The following is a 20,426-nucleotide window of genomic DNA, read 5'->3' as shown; positions in this document are numbered from 1 at the left end:
TTATTAAAATTACATATCAAGATCAAGATAATGGCCTTAATCTTCAAACAACTTCATTTAAAACAATGAAAAATAACAATTAATAACGAATTACGAAAATAAAGAAATTCAATAAATAAATAAATAAATAGTAATTAAAATTTAAAAATATCTTTATTTTAATTAATAAATTTAATTTAATTGTAATTTATTAAAATAATAGAATGTCAGTGAACGAGATATACGCAAAAATTTCATAATCTGAATGTGATGTACACTTACAATATATTTAAATTATAGTAGATATAGATATAAATAAATTATAAATCCATGCATCTGTCCTACTTAAGAGTTCAAAAACCCTTATAATAAATATAAAATTTTAATTAATCGCCAACAAATTGGATATATAAAGGAAATTATAAGGGGAATTATTTATTTTTGATAAAGTTAAATTCTTCTTCCCAGAAAAAAAGATATTAATATAATTTTTTAAATAGGAAATTCACAAATTTTATAACTAAACTGTATTAAATAACATTGAAATTATTGAAAAAAATTGTTATAAATAAGTTAGATTATTTTTTACCAACTTTAATGATTGATCCTCATTGTTAAGGCCTCACTGATCCTCATTGTTAATATCGTATTGATCCTCATTGTTAATATCGTATTGATCCTCATTGTTAAGGTCCTACTGATCATCATTTGTTAGATCCCACTGATCATTGTTTAAAGTCCTACTTGATCCTCATTGATTCTACTGATCCTCATTGTTAATGTCGTATTGATTTTTATTGCTAACTCTACAAATGTTCTATTAAAAATGATAAATTAATTGTTAAATAGGAAGTGTTAAAACAAAAAACAGGAACTGTTAAACAGGAAGTGTAAAAACAATTAATTTTTTAAAATATTATGATGATAATTTAAAATACATTATGTGAACTATTCAGGTTATGATATTCGTTACGTAATTTATATAAACATGCACACAACCAATTAACAATGAAGCAATTTTGCAGCAATAATTTAATAATTTTACTGCTATAAATTAAAATATGTCCTTGTCAACAAATATAACTACTTTACAAACTATGAAGTGGCGTTGACTTGCATAGGCAGAGCTGTGCCGTGCTATGATGTAGAGATGCGGCCGCATCAGGCGGCACCGTGAGGGGGCGGCATAAAAACCATTTAAGGGGCAGAATTTCAGACTTGCATCATACTTAGAAAATCTACCGCACGGCCCTGGTAAGATACACCAAATAATAACAATTATAGTCTATATAAGACTAATAATTTATATAAGGGGCGGCAAAAAAACATATAAGGGGCGGCATTTCGAAGACTTGCATCAAACTTAGAAAATCTACCGCACGGCCCTGTGCATAGGATATTTGTTTTTCATTCATAAAAGGCCGGCCATTACTTACGTGTATAATTTTTCATCCCTCCTTCCCTGTCTGGTATAATACTGTACTTTTGACAAACGCCTACCTGTTAATTACACGTACAACAATTAATACACTCTCCTAACATTAAATAAATGACTCAAAAAAGTTCTACAGTCGAACCTCTGAACAACGACCACCTGACAGGAACGTAAAAAATAAACTTTGTATGGAGGTTATTTTGTATGCATTTTTATTTAAAAACACAAAAAGTTTCTGTTTACAGCTGTGACCGTTGTTGGGAGGTGTCCGTTATTGCAGGTTAGGCTGCATTTTCTAACTGCTAGTAAGTAGGCTTATGAGACTAAATGTTTACACCATTAAAAAATACACGTAGAAAATACCTCCTTCTCCACTGTGTACAGTGACGTATTTTTTGTGACTCTCCACCCTCCTCTAAACTGTACGCATAATTAATGGACATCCCCTTATTGACTAATAATGGAAAAGGATGTCCTATAAAAATATTTATTTATTTTTAGAAAATTGTGATTTATAGTTTAAATATTTTTTCAATTATTAAAGACGATAAGAATCCAGAATGACAACTAAAAAAGCATAGAATGGTAAATTTTAGTTCTGCGCATTATCACCAGGGGGAACTATTTATTTTCATTGGATAGGGCTTATGAATCAGTTTTTCGCAGCATTTTAACAGACTTAGGAGGTCAGTAGTGTCTTATATTACTCTTTATTATAATTTAATTTATATAAATTAATAAAATTTAATATTTCAATAATATTTGGTACATTTTAAAATAATTATTTTATAAATTTTAAATATAATTTCTGTAGTATAAAGTTTGAATTTTCAATATTAAATTGCGGATAATTTAATACTTTATTACTGAAATGTGGAATTATTAGATATATTTAATATTTTAACTTGATTTTCTTTAATAAAAGTTATAAAATTTGAATTTTATGCGCAATTTTTTTGTCTTAATTAAAAATGTTTATTAGTAATTTTTATATTTTAATACTTAAATTAAAGTAAAATTTTGTAGGAATAACTTAAATTAAATAAAAATTAAATAACTAATAACGTAATAGAAAAACCATTAAAACAATTCGTATTTTTTATCTAAAATTACGAAAAAATATAATATATAAATATTGGTAATGGAAAATAACAAAAAATAGATTAATTTAGAAAATAAAGTTAAATTTAATTCACACTTCTTTAGACTCCCGGTGGCTTATCTTCAAAAAAGGAAAAGAGGTCAAGCATTATTATCGGACGTGTGTTAACGATTTTCGTAAAAGTGGTCCCATTCCATTCAAAAATTGAGGCCCACTAAGGGGGTAACAAGCCTCACCTTTACTGCTAAACCTCACAAAGTAAGCACGTGATAAAATTGTCTTGAATTTTTCATATTATCTTTTTATCATCATAAAAAAAATTGTCATGGCCACCTCTTAAAGGTAGATTGCGCGTGAACAATACATAATAGTTTGTACATGTCATCTTCTAAGTCACGAGGTGATTAACTAATAATTGAGAATAATTCTCTTACATTACTTAATGTGGTTGACATTTGTTACCATAACTATGATAAAATAACAAGCGTTGTTAATAACTGATTTAAACAAAGTCTATAATTTACCATATAATAATTGTTTCCCACTTATTGTTCGCATTTAAATATCCGCTATACCCTATCCTCTAAATATACTCTATACTCTTCTGTTAGGAATAGAACTTATATTGTTATGATAAAAAATAAAGAAGGTCCTTCGATATAGCACAATTGCTCAACTTATAAACCTTTTATCATCGGTTGAATTAATTTTATTGTTGTGTCTTCCACCCTTATTACTTTAGTAGTGTTATTAAAATAGAATTAAGGTGACCCTTAATAATAAAATAACATACAAAAACGATTTTGTTATCCCTAATCCAGTCTTTGTATTATTCCCAACTCCCACTTTTAACTCTTTCCGCCCATTGGGCACTAAGAGGGCCTTTTTTTCTCATACCAGTTATTGGTAAGGCCAGGCCCACTATTGGTGAGAGACGAGGTCCGACATAACTATGAGAAATACCTAGATTCGATCTCGGGATTTAGAATTTAGTAATTTAGAAGAATTTCCGAAATAAATTATTTAAATTTATTTAGGAATTTAAACATGATAGTAGTTTTTAAGTTAAAAAGTAGTAAAAAAAACCATGGCCGACGGGATTACATTTAATTATATAAATAAATATTAAAATAAAATGATAAAAATCGCAGGTACGAAGGCGACCTTTCTTTAGAGGCTACTGTCTCCGCATTAATTAAGGTGCAAATATGGTAAAAATAAATAATCTTTTGTTGTTATTGCTAGTTTCGCAATAAAATTTAAGATAAAAAGTAGTAAAAAACCATGGCCGACGGGATTACATTTAATTATATAAATAAATATTAAAATAAAATGATAAAAATCGCAGGTACGAAGGCGACCTTTCTTTAGAGGCTACTGTCTCCGCATTAATTAAGGTGCAAATATGGTAAAAATAAATAATCTTTTGTTGTTATTGCTAGTTTCGCAATAAAATTTAAGATAAAAAGTAGTAAAAAACCATGGCCGACGGGATTACATTTAATTATATAAATAAATATTAAAATAAAATGATAAAAATCGCAGGTACGAAGGCGACCTTTCTTTAGAGGCTACTGCTTCCGCAGTAATTAAAGTGCAAATATGGTAAAAAAAATAGTCTTTTGTTGCTATTGCTAGTTTCACAATAATACATTTTAGATAAAAAGTAGTAAAAAACCATGGCCGGTGGGATTACATTTAATTGTATAAATAAATTATATTTGTAATTTGCGTTGTATTTTTATGTTCATTTATGCAATTAAATGATAGTAGTATTTATAATTTTTCCATGGCGATGGCCAAGATTTTTACTTCTCTGGGAGGAACCAAATTTCAGGGGTGAAATTTCAGAAGTTTATATGAATTATTTGATCCGTATATATTGTTTTTCACCACAACCCATCTACTTGTGGGCCTAATCTGTCAGATCGTGCACGTCTCCACAGTACCATCCCACTGAGGGCCTTGGAGAACTCATAATGTATATTTAGAAAAAGGCCAGGAAGGCTTTTTTAATTATGTTTCTTAATTATATACAGCAGGAAGATTAAGTAACATTAATTAAGGAATTAACATAATTAAGTAATAAAATGATAAATCAATAAAGAGGAACATAAAATCCTGTTTTAAAAAAATTTATTTTTTGGAAGATTTTATATGATAAAATTCAGTAGTTTAAAGATAAAAATATTTCTTTATATACATATTATTTAATTTAATATAGCTATTATTCATCTCTAAAAAATTAAACTAATGTATAAATATATATATATATTATCACGAACAAGATGTCCACCAGTGGATAAAGCCACTGAACAACACTAGTAGTTGGTCGTGAGTCAACAAGCTACCACGTGAGGTTTTTCTGGGTTTCCTCGCCTGTGGAAAAATGCCTGTGGAAAAATGCCTCTAATAAAGGCATTTTTCCATAAAGTCCTCACGAAAGGCATCCGTCCTTGAAAGATCACCATTGAGTTGCATTGCCTTTAGATTAAACTCCAAACTAATGGTCAGAAACTATCGATATCTAATGCCGGAAAGCAATAATTCCGTCTGCTGTTGAGTTATGTTTGGTGAATGTCTACTCTTTTTTAAAAAATCAAAACGATCGGGTGCATTATTTAGACTAGGAGTCCTCAAAGTGGTCGATATAGACGCTTTGGGGTCGATAAGAGTTCTCCAGGGGTCGATTAATACACGAGGGTCGTGAGGGAGTCGATTAATACACGAGGGTCGTGAGGGAGTCGATTAATACACGAGGGTCGAAAGGGAGTCGATTAATACACGAGGGTCGCGAGGGAGTCGATTAATACACGAGGGTCGCGAGGGAGTCGATTAATACACGAGGGTCGAAAGGGAGTCGATTAATACAGGAGGGTTGAAAGGGAGTCGATTAATACACGAGGATCGAAAGGGAGTCGATTAATACCAAAAGGATCAATTAAATTATCTAGGAAAAACAAATAGAATATTCCAATAAAAATTCGAAATACGGATATGATCAACAACATTACTGACTACCCTAGTTATAACTTGAGTTTTGCCTTAGTCTACGCCGCTTTAAGCATGTGTTACTCTGTTTTCGCGCATCTGGCAACTGTACTAGTGTTACAAACATATTATGAACGCTGGTAGTTCATTATACACAGACTTACGTTGCACTGTTACACTCTAGTAGGGTTGTCACACTTAGTATTTTATATCTAAATGTAAATATTTTGTCCTTTACAGAGAAAATATCGTAATAAATCAAAAATCATTAATATAGTACATAAGCGTTTGCGAGGAAAAAACGTTACAATTGTTCAAGCTCGAACAATTATAATTTCCTGTCAAGTAAAAATGGATCCAATTTTAAATATTTTTCAAACTTGCGAGTACTAAAAGAAAATGAAATATATAATCTCCATATGAACCGGAGAGGAGACGAAAGAAAGAAAGAAAATGAAAAAATTTCCGACCGTAATTTGGAGATATATATTAAACATATTGATAAATTAAAGACTCGCACGTTTCGAAGACTTGGAGAATATGCACGTTCCCGAATGGTTTGCTAATCCATTTGATGTAAAAATAGATAATGAAGTTAGTGAACCAGGCTTAGAAGATGAACTGAGTGAAATATGTGTAGATCTCGAAACTATAGCGTTGTTTAAAAATAAAAACCTCAGCGAATTTTGGAGCAATAACAATATTGCCACTAAATATCTTAAGCTCAAAGCAGAAGCCGAACCTTTATTACTTGCATTCCCAACTTCATACATGGCTGAAGCTGGTTTTAGCCACGCGAACGCAATTTTGACAAAACAAAGGAACAGATTGAACTTGGTAAACCGTGGTGATTTGCTTCGGTTGAAAACTTACCAATTTTCAACTGCATATCAATAATCTTGCTGCTTCTCTTCAGACACATCCATCCCACTAATATCAACTATTTTAATAAAAAGGCATGTTAACATATTTTTAAGGCATTCAGTAGTAGTCGCCAAATGACAGTAAGAGGTTTTTTCATCCAATATAACTTAGGTTATGTTTTTAAAGATAATTGTGTGTTTTACGTATTATGACACGTTCGGTTTACGAACTATAGGCAAATTTCCATCTATCCATAATTTTGCTATTATTTTTAAGATTATAAATCAGTGGAAAATATCTCCTTTTTCTATTAATGTTATTGGGTGGATTTTGTAAGATATAGGAACTATAAATTCTTTTGTTGAGTTGTTATACAGGTCTCCTTATCGTTTAACATCAGAAATGCAAAAATGATTTAATGTTTTTGTTAAATACGTAATCTGGGGGTTGATAAGAAGGCAAATATTCTATAAAGGGGTCGACGAGATAAAAAGTTTGGGGACCCCTAATTTAGACTTATTTCTTTATTCTCTTGTTCATTTTCAAGTCCAGATGGTTCGACATTCATTGAAGTTGAATTTATTATCATTTGTTATTGCTTTTGAAAAATTTATGTGGTTCTCCTTGAATCGAAAAGCAGGACTTTTGAATCTAGGATCTAAAATCGTTAAATGCCACATACAGTTTGTGTTTCGTAACCATTTAATCTTTTGATTACTTCTTCTTTTAATAATTGCAATAACTTTTTACTACATTCTGTAATAACAGAATTTTCTAGTGTCTTTAGCTTGACGTAAAGTCCATGAACAATTGTAACGACTGAAGATATTTTAACGTACTGTACGTATCACCCAAGAAGCTGTTACGTGTTAGTTGCTGGTTCAAAAGGTTCCAAACAATTACAACTTTCTTGTAAAATTACAATTTCTTCAGCTGTCAGTGGCAAAAGAGATTTTGGTAGTGAAATAAGGGCGACTCCTACATCATCTTTTAATTCTTTTAATATCTACATATGATAATCTTCATATCATGTTTAGATAACTATTCCAACGAGTTACTATTTCCTGAGTTACTCCTTTAGGCGTTTTTCCTTGTTTGGTTTGGATATCTTGGAGTTTATCAGAAGCTTTGGTTGAGGTTTTAAAGTGTGTTACAATTTCCTTACATTTTTTCTTTATTCTTATCTCCTATTAGAGCATCCCGAACAGCGAGGTTTAAGCTGTGGGCAAAACAAAGTAGATTCATGATTTTTAATATGCCATGCACCTAAAAAGTTGACTGCATTACCGGTAGTTACGCATACGATTTTATCTTCTAGTGACCATTTTAAAAAATCTTCTTTCAACAAATTTGCTATATTTTCTGATGTAAGAGCGGTAGCCACTACCAGCGTTTCAAGTACACACGATGTAAATATATCATTAAAAATAAAATGGCACGTTACAATTAAATATGACTGATTATTTACAGAAGTTCACATATCGGTAGTTATGGATACATGTTTCACTGTATTGATCATAATTTTCACTTTTTCTTTACACTCTTTGTATAAGTTGGGTACAAGTGTGTTGCCGATATATTTTGGTGAGAGTAGTTCATATCTTGGTTCTAATTCGTGTATAAATTGCATAAATTCCTTATCTTTAACAATAGAATACGGTTGTGAATAACATGCAATACTACTCCAAACTTTCTCAAGAAACTCCAACTTGTTAAAACAGAAATCTATTCGGAATACACCATTGGGACAATCATTTTTATATAATTATTATAAATTCTTTTAAGAAAAGAAGTGACAATGCTGTCAACAATTGATATTTATGTTTACTCCAAATATTCTTATATTATTTATTTAATTCTCAATAAAAAAAAAATGTCTTTTATGAATTCATTATAAATCGATTTAGGGGAGATCGGGGCAAGATCGGCATGTTAAGCTTTACTTAAATTTTGTGTAATAAATACTGCTGTAAACTGANCTATCTAAAAATAAGTTACTTTTATTCTAAAATATTCTTTAAATATAAATTTAAGATAGTAATTTATTCACCTATTCATTAAAAATATATATATATATATGTGTGTGTGTGTGTGTCAAAATCCACAATTCAGATCAATGTTAAAGTATAGCAAACTTATAAATTAAATTTCAGAAATATTCTTAGTAAAGCTATACTTTTTTTGGCTCTTTCCGTCATATGGACACGTGCCCAACGTGGTGGGTTCGGCCAGGCCCACAATGGAGAGGATCGAGTGGCGTGGGGCAGGGCCCCACATATCCGGTACTTAAGGAGCATGAAAAATTTCTTGACACAGTAGCGGATTATGTCTACACACATTGCTTCTAATTGTATATTTATGTTCCTATTCAGCATTATAGCACTTAATGTATTATGTATATTCTAGTATTGTTATTCTTTATAACTTCTGTTGTAAATAATAGTCATAGTCGCGATTATTGGCATGTTACCTATGTTCAACCATTTATAATTTCTTAACTTTGTTACTTTAAGGTAAATTAACCATTCTACAATGTAATATACTAGAGAGGTTGCGGCCGTCGTATTCAGCCCAAAAAAGGACAATTATGAAACATTTTTTTTTTATTGTGGAGTGTTTCTGTGAACTTTAATTAACTATATATTTATAGATCCTGATCATTTATCAATGTTACATAAAAATTACCAGTTTTAATCATCAGGCATCTATAAAATACTGTCTATAATATAACTATCATAACCAAAGTCTCCTTTTAATTTGTTTTTAAAAAAAAGAGCTTGACAAACTTGCCCCGCATGCCGAAGTTGCCCCGGTCTCCCCTACATCTTAAGTTCAAACAACTTCTTAGTAACAAGTTAACATTGATTATTTATCAAGGCTAAGTCGATAAAAATTGACACAAAAACTTGTCAACATTGATAAATTTATGCATAAAAATTATGAAAAATTAAAAACAAAATCTATTTTCGAATAGTTTTATTTATTTTTATTATAATTATAATTATTAAAAGGTTAGAATAAGTATTTTTCACCGTTTAAACATGGCTTTAACTAAGAATAATTAATCGTACTCCGGCTGGAAGTTTCAAGTTATAAATGCAATTATGAATGACAGACCAAGAAAATTCAATCATTTTGTTATCTTTATACCATTCATTAGCCTACTTAACAAAAATTCCTAGAGGTGAGCCTCGCTAGTACGCTGTAAGATCATTTATATAACGTCTTTATACGATTCGTGTAAAGAAAATATACGACTATCCTAAAGTTTTTAATTCTTTCAAAGTAGAAAAGGTTAAACTCACTAAATCCCAGATGCACAGTCTTGATTAAAGATGGGCCAAATATCCGGATCATTCGAAAATGTGGGGATCCAAACCGGATTCGAACTTGGATTCTCAAAAGATTAGCCTGGCGTCATTATCCCTTCAGGCATACGACTGTCCTAATTTTTGTAAACTTATTGATAGAGGAAAATTCACAATCAAACAGCATTAAATCCTTTAATATACCTACGAGAACCGAATTTACATGAAATATGAAGACTTTCTACTGTAAGGTGGTCCCTGCGAGAGGTCATTCTATGGGAAAGTGGCCTCATATAACAGACTTTCTATAAGAAGGTGGCCCCCTATTTAAGTGTTACAAATGTGAAGAAAACCTGGAAATCTCCACGTCGTTAGTCCGTTAGTGAGGTCCGAACCCGCGACCAACTACAAGAGTTCAGTGGTGTTATCTACTCAAGCCACTGATATTGATATTGTGCATTAATCTGAAATTTTATATATTTAATTGTTTATGCCAATATTATTGATAATTGCTTGTAAAAACGGATAGATAGGTCATTTATTATGCGAATAAATACTTTAATATAAAGGTTGAAGTTTCTGAAAGCTGGAAAATAATACACAATGCCCAATATTCAGTTAACCAAGATATATTGTTTTTTTAACTGTTTGTTGGTCATTGTTGAATATCTACAAACATAAAATAGATATAATCTACAGACCAATAACTTCTCGTAGAATGATCTAGCAACCTATAATATAGTAAAACCGGAGAACAGCGGAAAGCTTTTGAAAGCTCTACTGTATCATCCATCACCGTAATCTGCACTAAAAGATAGAGCAAATTCACGATTCTCGGAGATTTTCTCAGAAACTCGAAAAAAAGTCCAGCCACGAGTTGCGTTACTTTACCTGCCAAATTTTAAAACTGTGTTTGGCGCCGTCTGTTATGATATTTTATTTTAAAACTTTTTATATTATTAATTATTATAAAATGCCAAGAAGCTTAATTTTGAGGATAGGGATGAATTTTTATTTTTTTAAAAAAATGTAAATGCTAATGAGTAAAATTTTCATTAATATGAAACAGTAATGTCCAAATAAATTGTTTATTATAATTTGAAAACACTGGGAACATTTTTATAGAGTAAAGTTGCATGTTATTTATCTTTAGATCACAAAGAATTGATTTTTTCCTTTTAAACCACTGAACACTGGTCGTGGGTTCGCGTCTGGCCAAAAGGCTAGCGAGGTGGAGTTTGCCGGATTTTCTTCACGTTTGTAACAACCGAATACGGGCTAGTTTCCCGTAGAGAGTCCATCCGGGAGGCATCCGCCTCCGCTGATCGCCCACTTGTCGCGTTGCCTTAACCAAATAAACCAAATCATTCTGTGAGAAATTGACCTCTATTTAGGCGTTCAGGGTACTGTACATCCGGGAGGACTTTCTAAGGGAAATTGACACCTATTTGGGTATTAGGCACATGAAGAAAACCCAGAAAAGTTGTCGTGGCCAGCCCGTTGGTCAGGTGTGAACCCGCGACCAACTACCAACTACAGTAGTTTTATCCACTCATCCTCTGTTGTGCACGTATTATGATAAATTCCATTACATCATTTAAACTAAAAATATAAAATTCAACAGAGCGGTAAACATTTACTTGGAGACAAGTTTTAATAAATTGCAACAGATTAATTTTATGACAAAATAACGGTGCTATAATTCTATTTTTAGAATGAAGATTTACTGTTTATACACAATATGTAGCCTAAATCTTTTCTATCTAAAAATAAGTTACTTTTATTCTAAAATATTCTTTAAATATAAATTTAAGATAGTAATTTATTCACCTATTCATTAAAAATATATATATATATATGTGTGTGTGTGTGTGTCAAAATCCACAATTCAGATCAATGTTAAAGTATAGCAAACTTATAAATTAAATTTCAGAAATATTCTTAGTAAAGCTATACTTTTTTTGGCTCTTTCCGTCATATGGACACGTGCCCAACGTGGTGGGTTCGGCCAGGCCCACAATGGAGAGGATCGAGTGGCGTGGGGCAGGGCCCCACATATCCGGTACTTAAGGAGCATGAAAAATTTCTTGACACAGTAGCGGATTATGTCTACACACATTGCTTCTAATTGTATATTTATGTTCCTATTCAGCATTATAGCACTTAATGTATTATGTATATTCTAGTATTGTTATTCTTTATAACTTCTGTTGTAAATAATAGTCATAGTCGCGATTATTGGCATGTTACCTATGTTCAACCATTTATAATTTCTTAACTTTGTTACTTTAAGGTAAATTAACCATTCTACAATGTAATATACTAGAGAGGTTGCGGCCGTCGTATTCAGCCCAAAAAAGGACAATTATGAAACATTTTTTTTTTATTGTGGAGTGTTTCTGTGAACTTTAATTAACTATATATTTATAAATCCTGATCATTTATCAATGTTACATAAAAATTACCAGTTTTAATCATCAGGCATCTATAAAATACTGTCTATAATATAACTATCTATGTTATCTAACCTGTAAGATTATATCTCACTTTTTATCATCATCTGGACTAATTAAAAACTGTAACTGTCAAAAATTTAAGCATATATCTTTACTAGTTACATTACCAATCAGTATAATCTTCACTACTTTTTTGTTTTTATTTCTTAAATACTTATTATTGACGACTACTTTTTTTCAATCTGAACTGCCTTGGTAGTTTAGATGAATTTCATACAGTATATCCTATTGACGATCTATTAAACAGATCGAATATTTAGATTTTAAAACAGGTTCTTGCTGTTTTTAGTGTGTGTATAATTTGAAACGTTTTGATAACGATTGCTTATAGAGCAATCGTTATCAAAACGTTTCTGTCAATCTGTTGCCTAGTTTTATTGATTAGTTTTATTTTTCTTAATGTCGATTCTTTCTTACAATTTTTGATATACAGGTTGATATATAACTGTAAATAATATGTAAACATAATATTGCTAATAGTAGAGAGATTGCGGCCGTCGTATTCAGCCCAAAAGGTAAACGGCAGACCGTCGAGCGCCGCCATCTGGCAATTCTAGACAGTCGATAATGGCATTCGCTACGTCTAGCATGGCGAGTAGACGATCGGCTTAAACTTCTTCATTTTTTTTTGTGTTTGGGGTTAAAATTGTGACTTATTTTATTAAAATAATGATTATTTAAGCAGTTATGAATAATATTGTAAGGAAACGGACGATTTTAATCCAGAAATTATTTAATTATTCAATTATTTTTTTGCAAGTGATGCAAAGTGCCTATAGAATTTACATATATTTCCTTCATAATAGCTTATCTTAAGGTAGGTTTGCTCTTCCACGACATCATCTACTATCAACAGCGTAATACGCTTGTAAATTTACTAAAAATTAATTTTCCGAGCTGCTTTCGAATTTACATAAGCCACTACTTCCCTCGACAAAAGTATGAGGTGGTCCTATCGTACGGTAGGAGACACCACGCTAATTAAAGATAATTATTTAGTGTTATTAAACATCTTATAAATACTTTAGTTTAATTTGTTTAGTTTAATTTGTAGTTTAATTGTTAGTTTAATTTAATTTGTTAAGTTGTTTGTCAAAATAGTTTAATTTGTTTATTTACCTTTGCTGGTAACCCTCGATATTAAATGTATCCGCCATTTTTTTCAACAAATTTCCCGTGAGTCAATGCACGACGTTCACTGAGTCACGCGATGTTGTGAACGTGTGCCGCAACGATTTTTTCTTGTAGTTAAAACGTAAACCGTGTACTTCTGCTTGCCGTGTACAAGTAACGTTTGAACTTGCGCCGCAACCTCTCTACTGTATTTTAAATCCAGCGGTGCTGGCATTGTACTTAGTACAAACTGAATAAAAAAGTAGGTAAGTTAAGTAGCGGATTACGTTCCTGTGCGCAATTTTGCTATAAGGCCCTGTTTGTTTATATTAAAAAAGGCAATAAAATCATTCATTTACGAGTTATATCACTGTTCTTTTCGGGGTGAGAAATATACGCTGTTTAAAACTCAACGTAGTCAATCCATTAGCCGAGCAAAAACCCGTGACCACTACCAATTCAGTGGTTTTTATCCATTTGGCCAATGATGGGCCCCCAGAGCGATAGGCTGACGTTTTAACTTCCTGAGCCATCTGACCTTCTATAAAGCTCTATTATGTAGATGATATTTTCCCCCAACATTTCTTTTCTTACTTTTAAATAATAAAAACAATAAGTATGTTAATGATAGTTAAAGATTAAGTTTTTAAAACTATCATCAATAGATAATATAACCTTAGAATTAGCATTTTTTTTTTTTTTAATAATATCAAGAAACGGACTGTGCTATATAACTTCACAAAATTCCCAATCCTCATCACTACGTCACTGGTGACCTTCTATCCAGTCATCACTATACATCTGTACGTGACCCTCTTTGGATCAGTACGACACAGTGTCGAACAATTTACAAAAGTTTTCTGGATAAAAGGCATTAGTTTGTTTTTATTTCTACGTTTTCCTTATTTAACTATTCACACTCTTCTATCAAATATTTATCTTCCACTTCCAAACTGTAAGGTGAGTTACCGAATAGAAATTGTATAGTCTTAAGCATGTATATATATATATATATAGGCCTATATATGCAGCAATAACATTATAAAAGAGATATGTAGAGGAATTAAAGAAAGGCTGCCGAACAGGCCGTCCAGAACTTGTATGGGGTCCTGGTTACAGAGTCCCTTTTGATATTTTTTGAGCAAATTAAATAAAAATTACTCTTAAAAATTGTATTTTTTTGTTAGTAAAAATTACATTAATTTATAGGTGCAGGAACCNATTTATATATATATATTTGTATTGTAAAACGCTTACACTTAAAGCAAACTTTTATTTATTTAAATAATATTTAATTGTACAGTACATTCGTACGCTTATTGATAATGGAGTGTTTATATTAGCAGAGATACATTTAGTGTGAGCAAAGAGGTGACTGTTCCCCACCTCTTAACCATAAATATATAACTTATGCACAATCTTTTAAAACCTATCTAAAAATATTTGGCACTTATCCGTTAAAGACCCGCGTGGCGTGTCACCCACGATAGGCATGGAAAAAGGCCCTGTAGGCCCTACAGAATCTTTTTTCCATACTAAAGGTACACTTTTCCATACTTATCGTGGGTGACTCGCTTTATCGTGCCTACTGGACGAAGAGAGTTTTAACAAGTATGGAAAATTGTTTTATAGTCATAATTTTACCATTGTTAAGTCTTTTTTTACCCTATTTTACCTCGTAGTTAATGTATTTGATAGTAATTTTTGTTTAAATGTATTCAAAAATTGGATAACTTATCATTAGAGACGTCTAATTGGGTCGATTTCTAGTCAGAGTTAATGTGTTTTAGCCTGTAGAAATACATTATCAATGTCAAATATCTAAAATTTTAATAAAAATAATATTTTTGTTTTGGTACCACTTCTTGTATGAAAGAATAAATTAAGAAGAGGAACAACCTTATCTTCACGTTCCGGTTTATTCTTTTCTCAAATAAAAAAATTATCTTTTATATTTAACGATTTAATATTGCATTTTTAAAATAAAAATACCATCAATTAAGCGAAATTTTATTTAAAGAATAGTAACTATAATTAATTATTACAATATATATTAGGTCATAGACCCTCGTTGTATATCCACGAATGTTCTTTCTGGAATATTTATCCATCAATCATCGTGTCACATTGAAATTATTGAATATAAATTTTGATTTATATTATTATTTTTCAATGTTTAGATAATTTTAGAATTCGAAATTTATTTTTGCTTCGTTCTAGATGTAATTTATTGTCAAAGATTTGTAAAATATTTTAGTTTATTCTAAAAATATCAATAAGTAAATTGCAGTGAACCGACAAGAATGCATTAGATGTAGACTAGTTTTCGAGTTTTTATATGATAATTTATCTTAAGATAAATTTATCTTTAAAGAATACGATAAAATCAAGGGGAAGATTAGGATATCCAGGTTATACAATTTTTGAGAGTATCCTTATTTTTTGAGAGTAAAAAATTTGTGCAGATCGGTTTGGGTGTTAATAAAGGAAATAATTAATTTAAAATGTAAAGTGTTCTCCGCTTAATCATAGTAAACAAATACATCCTTTAATACACTACTGTAGTAACATGTTTATGATCATTAAAATAACACCCTTGCAACAATAAAATATAAATTTCTTTTCCTATTATTATAGTTAACACATTCGGATAGAAGACAATTGAAACGTTTAAAGGAAACAGCCGAGCGTAATAAATGTAAAAAAGAATCGTCATAAAATATGCAAATTGAACTATTATAATTTAAGGAAAATCAAAGATAAATTTGTAATTATGCAGAAGAAACAAACATTCATTTATTGTAAACTTTAAGGGTATGTTATATACAGTAGAGTACATACACATTATGCTGTACTGAACTGCAGGATATATGTACTGTATATACAGTAAAACCTGTCCAAAACGGAAACCTGCCTTAACGGGAAGAATTCTTCGGAACTCAGTTTTGGACAGATTTTATTGTTTATGTAAAGTCCGTTACGTGAATAATTTCTTCAAAACATAGTCTTTAATTAATTAATTATTACTAATTGTACTAATTAACAAGTAATATACAGTGTTTTTATTGTATGTTTGATGACATATAGTGCTTTAATTTATAATTAATCATGTATACTTATTGATACAGTATAACTGTGCAATAGAGGAGCTTCGCCTCCTTATTCCCAATATAGACTACTCACAATAAAAATTTCGTGACTTTAAGCTAAGAATTTTATATATAGAGTAGATATATAAATGAAATTTATAAATTTTTTAGCTTACTTTCTAACAAAATATAAGATACAAGTTATTTATGAAGTACATATTTTATATCCAGCTTAGCGCCTCACGACACTTTCCTTCATGGGCAGGCCCGTCTTTAGGTGTGGCCTACCGGGCCTGGGCCAGGGTCTCTTAACATTCGATACCTCGAAAATATGCAAAATTGAATAGAGCAACAAGTAATAAAATTATTATAAACTGTAAACAATCAAAAATATGTTTGATAAATTTTATTAAACATAAATTGGGTAACCCTATGGTTTCAAGGGAGCAAAGCCCCAATATGATGGCCCTTGGGCACCGTTTCTAAGCGACAGTGTATATGATTTTTTAATGTAAGAAATACAGTATATGAATATTTTTTGCTTGTTATTACTAGGAACGATTAATTTTAAATATACGAATATTATTTATTTTAAATAGTTTTACAGTTTATTTATTGGACTGCAATTCTCAGATTACAGAACTATACATTCCCACTGTCATCCGTCCGTCTGTCCTTCGTTAATCTTGAGAACGGTGTTACGTAGATGAAAAGCTTAGGGGCCAAAGGCCTGATTAACTAAATATTAACTTTTCGATCTAGACCGGATGTCACGTGATTTTTTTTAAAATTAAAATATGATTAAAAATTGCAGCTCGGTATTGTGACGATTTCTCAATAGTATACATTATAGTATAAGCATGCATTGGGTTGCTCTTTACCATAATTTGCACACGTGAAAATTCTCAATTGTCGAGGAAGTCCTAAAGAATTTAAATGAGAATAAGAGATATTTTTACAATCGTTCATTTCATTAAAAATGTAATGGAAACTTTTATAAATACAGGAGTAAGTACAGTTCCTGTAATAAAATCATTATAAATAGATGTATCCTCATTTAATAATCTATTGTTTAATGTTAAATGTGTAATGTACACAAATGTTTTGCCACATCCAAACAAATTATAATATAACTTTACTCTTAATTATTTTACGAACCTGTGTCAGTTTGGTTTAGATCAAACTGCTCGTGAGTTGTGTAGTTGTGTGTTAGTAGATGTGTGTTAATTTGTAATACATTATTAGTGACATAAGGAAGAAACACATAAAAATCAAATGACACTCCTATGAGACAAACGAAATTTTATGTCAAATATGCATAATTTCAAAAATGGAAAAAGGCATACAGCAAAACGGTGTGTTATACTGTATGTTATATATTTAATATTGTAAATTCAGAACGTAGTTATTTATTCAATTCAGCGTTTAATTAAACATAAAATGTTTCTTCATTCAAACAGAGTAATTAATTTCCTTGTTATATATCTAATTTATAAATTTAAACATTTTACAAGTTTAGATATATTTGGTTAAATATTTACATTATTTAAAGTCGAAATATTAACGTTAACATATCCTTTCAGTTTGGCAGCGTCACTTGTTTTACTGTATTTCTTTTATCATGGAAAGTTGGAGTTTTTTTAAAGTGTCATTGGATTGGATTAATAAAATAAGGCAACGCAATACTTGGGCGATTTGCCGAAAAAGGACTTTCTATGGGTAAGTGACCCTCATTTAAGTATAATTTTGGTTATGACAACGCGCTTAGTGGTTTATTTGGTTATGGCAACATTTGGTTATTTAATTATGCAACGTGGGCGATCTGCCAGGGGGAATGCCTCCCGGGAGGACTTTTATGTGAAACTGGCCCCTATTTATGTGTTACTAACATGAAGAAAACCCGGAAAACGCCATGTGACCAGCCTGTTGAGGACGCGAACCCGTGACTAGTGTTCAGTAGTGTTATCCAATCAAACCACTGACTAGCAGATTATATATATTATCAATGCATTATAATTATAATATGCATCTTTTTTTCGAGTTATAATTTATTAAAATGTATTTTAAGTAAAGTTTTTGAATGTTCTAACTTAATGTTGTTAAACAGGAGTATAAATTAAATAACACCAGAACAATTTTTATAGAAGATTTTAATGAAAAGTAAAAACATAATAATTTTCTTTTTATCAGACGGACAAACTACCAAAACAATTTTGCAAATTTGGCCAAGGATTTTCCTATTTTTCCTGTTCCAATTTATCCGACTTCTTTTTTCTCTTTAAGCGTTAATAATTTATTTTCGTTGTTGTATGTATCGAAACCGTGTTTTCTTTTTCTTCTTTGGTTCAATTTCACGACTAGGTGAATTCATAGACATTTGGCAATTTTTATCATCAACTTTTTATTTCAGAACTTTATTTGTCGAGACGCGTTTCGGGCCTTAGGTAACAATGTAAGTGTTAACAATGGAAGTGTTACGTAACAATGGAATTGTTAAGAGAAAGCGACGTACAAGACGCAGATGCAGTTTTTTTCGTTTTTGCGGGAAATCGAACATATTTTTAGACCCATCTAAAAATTCTCTAATTAGTCCGGAAACAGGAAGACCCAATTCTTGCATTTTGTGAAAACGGGTAAGGTTGACTATAACGTAATAATCTTAATCTTCACTATCGTTACTTTTGCCCGAGCAACGCCGGGCCTACCTGCTAGTTAATTAATAAAGCCTTTCTTACTTTGAATTGTTTTTGCAGGTAGATTATATCTTATTTATACACCAGACATCTCTTAGGCACTTTCTGCACTCCTCCTTCAAAGGGACAGTTACAGCTTCTTTAATCGCATTATTTGCGATCATTTATTTATAATTTGTAAAATATTATAATCTGAACTGGACTTATCAATTTTTTACGGAAGTTATAATAACATAATAGGCCCTTCCCCCACCAAAGTATGCAAAAATGCAAGGGTCTAAGCCAAAAACATTTTGAAAAATCTTTTTGCCCTGTGGACACTAAGAGGACCTTTTTAGTAAGCCCACTGTGGATTCGACCAGGCCCAAGTGAAGGATGGAGCCCCATGCTTCAGATTTATAAATCTGAAGCTTGGGGCTCCATCCTTCCCAAGCTTCAGATTTATAATACGAGTCCCTAAGTTTCAGTTTGTTTAGCTTAAGTTAGCATTACATATTGTGAAGAAAATAATTAGTAAATGAATATTATAGAAACTTTAACTGGGTTACGAAATATAAATTGACACCTAAAGTAATGTTAATGAACTTTCTTATTATGTGACATAACGGTATGAATGTCCTGACAATAGAATTAATTACAAGATAAGGTGATATATATATTTAATTTCATTCTGTACTTCAAAAATATATTAATTTTATTATTATAATTGTTATATCGTGCTGCTAAATTATATTTTTTTATGTTTAAACCAGAATTAATTGTATAATTTTATTATTTTTTTAATGAATGTAGACATTCAGGACCGACAAAGTCCCATACTAAAATCTTTTTTATACGATCTACAAGGAAGCTTATTTTGAGAAAGTTATTTTGGAAAATGAAAATATTTTTTGAATAATTATAGACATAATTTTATATTTTCCATAATCTTATGTTATAATTAAAGTCATCAGCATAATAACCTTTTACACAAATGAATCGAGTAACTTCGAAACTACAAACAAAAAAATCCTTGAAATGTCTGGTTTTTTCAACTTTGTAAATAAATCCTTAAATGAGTTGCTCTCTGAGGTCAGCGTACCTTGACTTCAATTGACCTCCTTTATGGATTTAAACAATAGACGACAACCAACAAAACACATGTGAAAGGTTATTCCATTTCCTCTTTTTTACAGTTGTCAACGGCAAACTTATCAAACACCCTCGTTGTAATGAAGTTTAAGGTCACTATGTCGAGGAAGTGTATATTCTTATAAAAATATAATAGGAGATATATTTGTTTAAAAACTGCAATGTAGCACAGTAATCAACACATGGCATGACTCATTCATTTATT

General features: G+C 30.8%; 1 protein-coding gene across 1 annotated transcript in view; it reads left to right on the top strand.

The window, feature by feature from the left end:
• Positions 1-2,047: 2,047 nt before the first annotated feature.
• LOC111625234 (stearoyl-CoA desaturase 5-like) overlaps positions 2,048-20,426 on the top strand; it is a 34,012-nt gene continuing 15,633 nt past the window's right edge. The window contains exons 1-3 of the mRNA XM_023368325.1: positions 2,048-2,100; positions 2,621-2,774; positions 17,981-18,116. Of these exons, the coding sequence (XP_023224093.1) occupies positions 18,019-18,116 (98 nt within the window). The 5' untranslated portion in view covers positions 2,048-2,100; positions 2,621-2,774; positions 17,981-18,018. The remainder of the gene's footprint in view (positions 2,101-2,620; positions 2,775-17,980; positions 18,117-20,426) is intronic.

This window comes from Centruroides sculpturatus, unplaced genomic scaffold (assembly GCF_000671375.1).
Source record: "Centruroides sculpturatus isolate CEXI.00-Female unplaced genomic scaffold, Cexi_2.0 scaffold317, whole genome shotgun sequence".
NCBI classification, from domain to species: domain Eukaryota; kingdom Metazoa; phylum Arthropoda; class Arachnida; order Scorpiones; family Buthidae; genus Centruroides; species Centruroides sculpturatus.
This window is presented reverse-complemented; position numbering and strand designations above follow the sequence as displayed.